The sequence below is a fragment of the Centroberyx affinis genome, unplaced genomic scaffold (assembly GCF_046629955.1).
Source record: "Centroberyx affinis isolate AG114_WGS23_722 - 3 ecotype Tasmania unplaced genomic scaffold, CSIRO-AGI_Caff_v1 ptg001208l_1, whole genome shotgun sequence".
Classification (NCBI taxonomy): domain Eukaryota; kingdom Metazoa; phylum Chordata; class Actinopteri; order Beryciformes; family Berycidae; genus Centroberyx; species Centroberyx affinis.
In genome coordinates, this window is record NW_027279726.1 from 35,817 (window position 1) to 42,952 (window position 7,136).

At 41.8% G+C, this 7,136-nt stretch overlaps 1 protein-coding gene across 1 annotated transcript; it reads left to right on the top strand.

Moving 5' to 3' along the window:
• Positions 1-1,110: 1,110 nt before the first annotated feature.
• Positions 1,111-4,397, top strand: LOC139648479 (uncharacterized; the record flags this gene model as incomplete). The annotated part of the gene is made up of 9 exons (XM_071524615.1): positions 1,111-1,196; positions 1,410-1,509; positions 1,600-1,872; positions 2,025-2,118; positions 2,344-2,411; positions 2,537-2,752; positions 3,606-3,680; positions 3,945-4,025; positions 4,301-4,397. Coding segments are annotated over exons 1-9 (1,090 nt in total), but the record flags the coding sequence as incomplete, so codon positions are not given.
• Positions 4,398-7,136: the final 2,739 nt, after the last annotated feature.

Consider the following 7,136-nt stretch of genomic DNA (forward strand, 5'->3'; position numbering starts at 1 on the left):
CTCATTGGTGCCGATCGTTGTGAAGGTGAACAATAGCGGCAGAAGCACGGACCAATCAGCAAGCGAGCGTAGTATTGAGCAATGGATAAAACGTCAGCTCAGGATACAGACAACAGTTTCACTTCTCTGAAGTCGAGACTCCCGTAGCTTTAACCGAGCAGAAGCCATTTTAATTGTTACTAAAACAGCAGAACTTCCTGAAGCCTAAACAAGCAAGTCGACTCGCCGGATCTTCACTGAGCGACTACCGGCCATCAGCCGAGAGTCACTCAACCAGGACAGATTCCATCTTCCTGCCGGATTCCGAAGGGTTGACTTTCAGGGAGAATTTGAAAGCGTGTTGTGGACGCACAGTGAGTATATTGTAATTGCCAGTGAAGTACAAAGTGCTAACTAGGTTATTGCGATAAAGGAGGTGCCAGTGCTAGCTGGTTAGCCCGCTAGATAGCGCTGTAACACAACATGTATGTATAGCCAACTAGCGCTTAGGAAATGATAAGTGTAGCGAGTGGTAATACAACGGGACTTCAGTGTCCATGCTGTTACAGTCATTGGCTGTCTACTCGGCGCTCAGAGGAGAGCTAGGCATCTGGTAGCTGTTGGGTGGCGGGAATGGGCTTCACATTGAGTTGTAAAGTTGGAGAAAGGTGTAGTTGAAACCATTATCATTCTGGGGAAAAACGCTGGCTGTTTTTGTATCAGCCAGACTAAGTCAGATATAGTCAGGTCAGTATTGATCCTGTTAAACTTGTATGTTTTGTGTGTTTTTGTGGTTTCATATCAAGATGGTAACAGAGGGGAGAAGTAACCAGTATTTGTGTTAGTGCAGTATTAAATGATGAATGTTGTTAATACAGTAAGGAAAGTTTCATAGATGTTTACAGTTTTGTAGGTTGGAATTGGCAAAACCTAGCTATAACAGACTCCATAGCAAAGGGTATACAACTTAAAGAGCCAGCAGTAGGGTTTGTGTTGTGGAGTGTGATGGATGAAGTACAGGTTTGTTGAAGAAGGATTTGTTTTGTAGTTACAGATGTATCACACAATGTCATTGTCCGTTTATTGCAGTCCAAAAGTTTATTTTAAGCAATTGTGCCTATATAATTTTAGATGCCACGAGGCAAGGGGTACCGTCGTTCCCAGGCCGCCAAGAGGAGGGTGGCGGAGAGGCGTACTGTGGACGTGGAACCTCAGCAGCCCTGCAACACCAGCAGTGCACGTATGTAACCAACCATTTTTCTCAGTAAATGTGTTCCTTTATGTGTACAGTATAGAGTTGTTGCATGTGTGTAAACTCTTTGTGCGTTTTGTACAGTTTTCCTACTAGGAGGTGTGTAGTTGTGGTGATAATTTATGGTTTGTGAAAGTTTACTAAGTGGTTGTCTTTGTATCTGTGTATAAATAGGCAGGGGTACAGGTTACCGCCATGCAGTGCGAAAGTGGCCGATTTCATCCTTGACCGGACGAAGCCACAAGCTGGTCGTTCCAGTCGAGTCACCAGACAAGAAGGTATTATTGTTGTTGAAGTCATGATCAAAGCAATTGATTTGTGGAATGTTTACAGCTTGCATTTTAAAACATATGTATCTGTTTTTCCAGTTTGTGCTGGTTGTCGGTGACTCTCATCTACGAGCCATTGCGGATGGTTTCGTGAAGATGCCAGAGGGAGGACTTTCCTTTGGTGTCATGTCGACCCCGGGGGCCGCTGCTGCCGACCTGAGGACTGAGGTGCTGAACGCCGTCGTGCCTCGGACACCCGACGCAGTCTGCCTTCTGGCTCCTAGCAACAACCTGACAGCCAGCAGGACGGTCGGCGAGGCAGGGGCAGACTTTGCCAGGCTCCTGGCCAGTGTGTGCAGTCGCTGGCAAACGGTAAGCCTAATTGTTCTTGTATTTATTATTAGTATGTCTTTTGTACTATAATGGATGCGGCTGTTGCAGAACAATGTATATGTATGTAATAACGGGTATGACATTTTGTGAAATAATGCCAATTTGTAATGAACAAGTATCGTTTTGTATAGGTGTTTGTCCTGGACTTTCCTCCGCGGCTGAACATCGAGGTGGGTCAGCAGGAGCTCCTGCGTCAGGAGTTTCATCGCGTGGCGGCACGTATGGGTAAGTTTGAAAAAATTTTTGTCAAGTGCAGTGACATGTATATGTGTAGATATGTCTGTTATGTATAGTAACAGGGTATATGTTCTTAGGCTAAGTGATTGAATGGATATTTTATGTTCCATAATATTCGTAATGGTTTTGTAATTAACAAACAGCACATAGTTAAAATATATGTATATATGTATTCATATGTCAATAATTGATGATATTTCCTTTGTTTGTTAGGTGTGAAGTACTGCTACGTCGCTGAGCACTTCCCTTTGAATTGCCTTGAGCTGTGGAGCAGAGATGGTGTAAGTAGAATATGCGGTGACATGGAAACGTCTTTGTAGTCGATATGGCAAGTTGCCATGACAGATACATATTGAGACTCAAATGTCAGTGTGTTAATATCATTGTGAATAACTTATTTTTGCAGGTCCACTTGAGCGACAGCGAGGGGATGGAGGTCCTCGTGCAGTTGCTGTGGATTTTCGCTTACCAGCAACTGGAGACACCAGCACCAACGCCAGTGGTTCCTCCTAGGGCGTCACCGCCACGGTTCTCCCCGAAGGTGGTCGTGAAGGGGGAGGTCAGCGTGCCACGTCCACCACCAAACCCCTTTGAGTGGACACTCGTTGGACGCGGTAGGAAGGTAAGAGGTCACGCACTGTAATTGTACGGGAGAGACTTTGATGTGATGTGTTTTAAGCAGTTTACCGTAGCAATGGTCAAAGGGTATTTATTTGTTTAATACAAACTATGCAATTCTCATTACAGAGGTGCCAACCTGCAGAATGTGAGCCGTCCAGTGGCGCATCCAAAAGGATGATGCTTCAGCAGCAGGTTTGTTAAATTTATGCTTTACTGTAAACAATTAGGATAGGTTTATTGATTTTATGTGTGTGGTTTGCTTTTTGATCAGACAAATTGTAAGCAATAGTCTTTTTTATTTCACAGGTGTTGAAGGAGTGTTCCATCCCGCTAACACGCGTGAGGTTCAGCAGTGCTATGTTGGACGCGATGGAGGAAGTTGTTCCATCGGATCTCACTAGCCCTGTGCAGTCCACTGCTGTTCCAAAAGGCAGAAAGGTAATTTGAATGCAAATTGTATCTGTTGGTTGAGGCTTTACTGTAAACGGTGTCCTTTGTGTGACACACTTTTAATAACAGGCAACATTGCTTATATGCCCACAAGGAGCTATGCATTAAATATGGCTTTAAAAAGTTGATGATGTTTTTGTTACATTAGAAACCGAAGGTGGAACAGCAGAAGAAAGCATCTGCCTCCAAGAGGAGATCGGCAGAGAAGCAGGTTTGTTTTTTTGGTTGTAATGCAGTATTAACATATTTGAAATTGTTTGCTGTACAGTTTGAGTAGATTGGTTGTAACGGCATTTTTACATATGTTTGTAGTATCTAGTAATTGTTTTACATTAATTGTGAAACAATGACAAGAGGCATGGTTTATTTGGTGTATGCAGCGCATTCAACTGTGTTCTTTTTAGGTGGAGGCCTGCGTTGCGGGGGTCTGTCCAAAGCCAGCACGTGCCAGGGCTGTGAAAGTGGCTGTGAAGGAGGAGGTTGGTGCACTTTGTGTGTCATTTGAACGGCGCATGCACAGCTATTTCAGTGTCAATGTTAATGCAGTATAAATTTGAATTAAAAGCAACACTTGCATGTTATTTGTGCTAATTAAGTAGTAAATAGTTGTAGTTGGTGCTTTATATAGGTTAGGTAGCATCAAGTGTACTCATGAAGCAGCAGACATCATTGTAGTTTCATTCAATGTGTGTAAATAAACATATGTTGTTTATGTAGATCACTCAATTGCTGTTTATGTCTAGGTTGAGCCAGAAGCGAGCGTCGTGGGGCTGTCTCCAAAGCCATCACCTGCCAGGGCTGTGAAAGTGGCTGTGAAGGAGGAGGTTAGTGTACTTTGTGTGTTTTTTGAACGGCTGTGCATAGTTAGTTTACTATCATTGTTAATGCAGTATAAATTAGAATTAAAAACAACACTTCAATGTTATATGTGCTCATTAATAAATACATGGTTTGCTGGTGGCCTTTATATAGTCCAGGATGTATCAAGTGTACACATTGAAATGCCACCAGATGTCATTGTGGTTGCATGCAATGTGTATGTGTGTAGTTGAACATATTTTGTGTATGCAACTCATTCAAGTGTATTTTTGTTTTCCAGGTGGAGGTGTCTCTGAAGCCATCACCGGCCAGTGTCGCGAAAGCGGTTGTGAAGGAGGAGGGTTTCGGTATGCGGCGCACACCAAGATCCGACAAAGGTAAGAGCTGTCTTAATTCTAATGCTGGTGTGGGTTTAGCAAAAGTGCAAGCGGCATGTGTGACTGATGCGTGTGTTGGTCGCGATGGTACAGATGAGGTTGTAGAAGTTGGTTCTGGCAGAGTAGCAGTTGAAAGCATTCATGTTACAGCTGATCCTGAGGAGTGTAGTGCTATCAGGGCTGGAAACTGTGTTCGAGGTTCATTTCATCAGGGAAATGATCGGTTTGCATATGCGGGTGTTCAGTGTATGGCAATAGGGCTGGTAAGCCTAGCAAAACATACGGTTGACAGTGTGTTTTCATGGCAGACAAAAGATCTAGACACAGTTGTAGTTTTAGGTGACGAGTTGTACACGTCTCTGCGAGGCAACAAGATGATCAGTGGTGGGTCGGATCTGTTGTGTGTTCCTGATTTGCCTAAACAGGCAGTTATTGATGGACAGAAGTTTGAGTTTGAATATGGTGACTATGTGTCTGGTAGAGTAAATGTGGTTGATGGAGACCTTATCAAGGCTGGCGTACACATGTCTCTACTATCCGGATTGGAAAAGATGTTTGCACAGTATCACACATGTTTGTTGACATTGGGTGCTAGCACATGTGCAATCATTTGTCAAAATGGGAGCTATGCAGTGGTTGATTCACATGCACGCAATGCTGCTGGAATGGTAGATGTAGATGGGCGCAGTGTTATTGCATATTTTAGTTGTATTAAGGATTTGTATGATTACATATGCAATTTGGCTGCATCGCTTGGTGGAAGGCAAAAGCCTTTTGAGATTGCTGGTGTGTGTGTCATCCACAGTCAATCTATGTCACAAAAAGATGAAAGTAGAGATTCTGGCAAGACTTTTGAAAACACTGAGTTGTGTTGTGGTTCAGCTAATTCAGATGTTGTGTTTGTTAGTGTTCTGCCTGTGAAAAAGTTGCAGTTTAGTCCTATTTGTAAAGAAGTTGCCCAAGTTTTATGTAGAGAGTTGAATGTGGAGTGTGAGAAAGTAGATGCACCAATGTCTACCGCAGTGGGTATGTTAGGAACTCCATGCAAGAAGGAGAGCATAGTGGCTGATGGTAATTGTTTTTTTCGTGCAATGTCTCAAGCTGTGAGTGGTACCCAGAAGAATCATAGGAAAATCAGACTTGCAGTTGTTAAGCAGTTAGAAAGGAATGCAGTGCAATATGAGAATATTTTGAGGAGTGAATATTCTTCGATGGTAGAGTACCTTACTAAAACAAAAATGCGGTATGTTGGCAGTTGGGCAAGCGAAGTGGAAATTCAAGCAGTGGCAGATTGTTTTAGGTTGAATGTCTTTACATATTATGATGGGCGATGGCTAGAATATAGCTGCAAAAATAGGCGTTTGTCAGAACAGGGGATCTACTTGGAAAATTGTAACGGTAACCATTATGAAACTGTTGTTTGTGTTCAGCAGTGTCAACTGCAGGGTTGTTTTGGTTTCTGCAAGGTGAATAGGTCCTATTCCAAAGGGTACAATGTTAGGCAGCAAAGTGCAGAGAAAAGTTCAGAGGCCAAGAGAAGGAAAACAGTTGAGTGTACTGCTTTTAGTCCAGTTGTAGTGTCAAGAGTTGGGAATGACAAAGTAGTGTATATTGAGGATGATGTTACAAATGAGCAAACAGTTTGTGATGTTGTGGATGAGGTGAGTAAAACCACATTCAAATTTATTCCTGTGTGCACTGAAGTTGCAAAAACATTATGTAGTAAATGTAATGTGGAGTTTGAGAAACAGGATGTACAAGTGCATACAGAATATGGGTCTTTGGGTGTTGTGTGTAAAACAAATGAGATCGTAGAGGATGGTGATAGCTTTTTTAGATCAGTATCTCAGGTTATCTGTGGTTCTCAAAAAGGTCATCTAAAAATTAGACGTGCTGTTGTTAAGTACATGGAAATTCATAGTGCAGAACATTTGCCATTGTTGGATAGCAAGTATGTTTCGGTGGCAGAGTATATTAACAAGTCTCAAGTGAGGTATGTTGGCAATAGGGCTACAGAAATAGAAATGCAAGCGACAGCAAATGTGTTTGGAGTGGACATATTTACATATAATGGTGAGCAATGGCTCAAATACAGTAGCATTAGTTCAATGTTGATAAATGAAGGAATATACTTAAAGCATTATGAGAACAATCATTTTGAGCCAGTAGTTTGTGTTCAACATGTTGATAAGCAGGTTTGCTTTGATTTGTGTAAAGTGGGTAATTCATCTGAGACACAGTACATGTGTAGAAGGAGTTCAAAAGAACAGGCACAGAGTACTGCAACTATTAATTATTGCTATTCCAAGTATTTGAAAAGGAAAAAGAACTTCCAAAATAAAATGAAAAGGTGGGAGAACATGTTGCATAGGAAGAAGGTTAATGCAAGCATGAAAAGGATATATAAGGAAAATGTGTTGCATAGGGAGAAAGTTAATGAAAGGGTTAAAAGGAAATATCAGGAAAATGTTTTGTATAAGCGGAAACTTCAGGACATGAGTAAAAGGAAATATAAGGAAAATGTGTTGTATAGGCAGAAAGTTAAGGAAATGAGTATAGGGAAATATCGGGAAAATGTGTTGCATAGGCAGAAAGTGAAGGAAATGAGTATAGTGAAATATCGGGAAAATTTGTCGCATAGGCAGAAAGTGAAGGAAATGAGTATAGGGAAATATCAGAAAAATGTGTTGCATAGGCAGAAAGTGAAGGAAATGAGTATAGGGAAATATCAGAAAAATG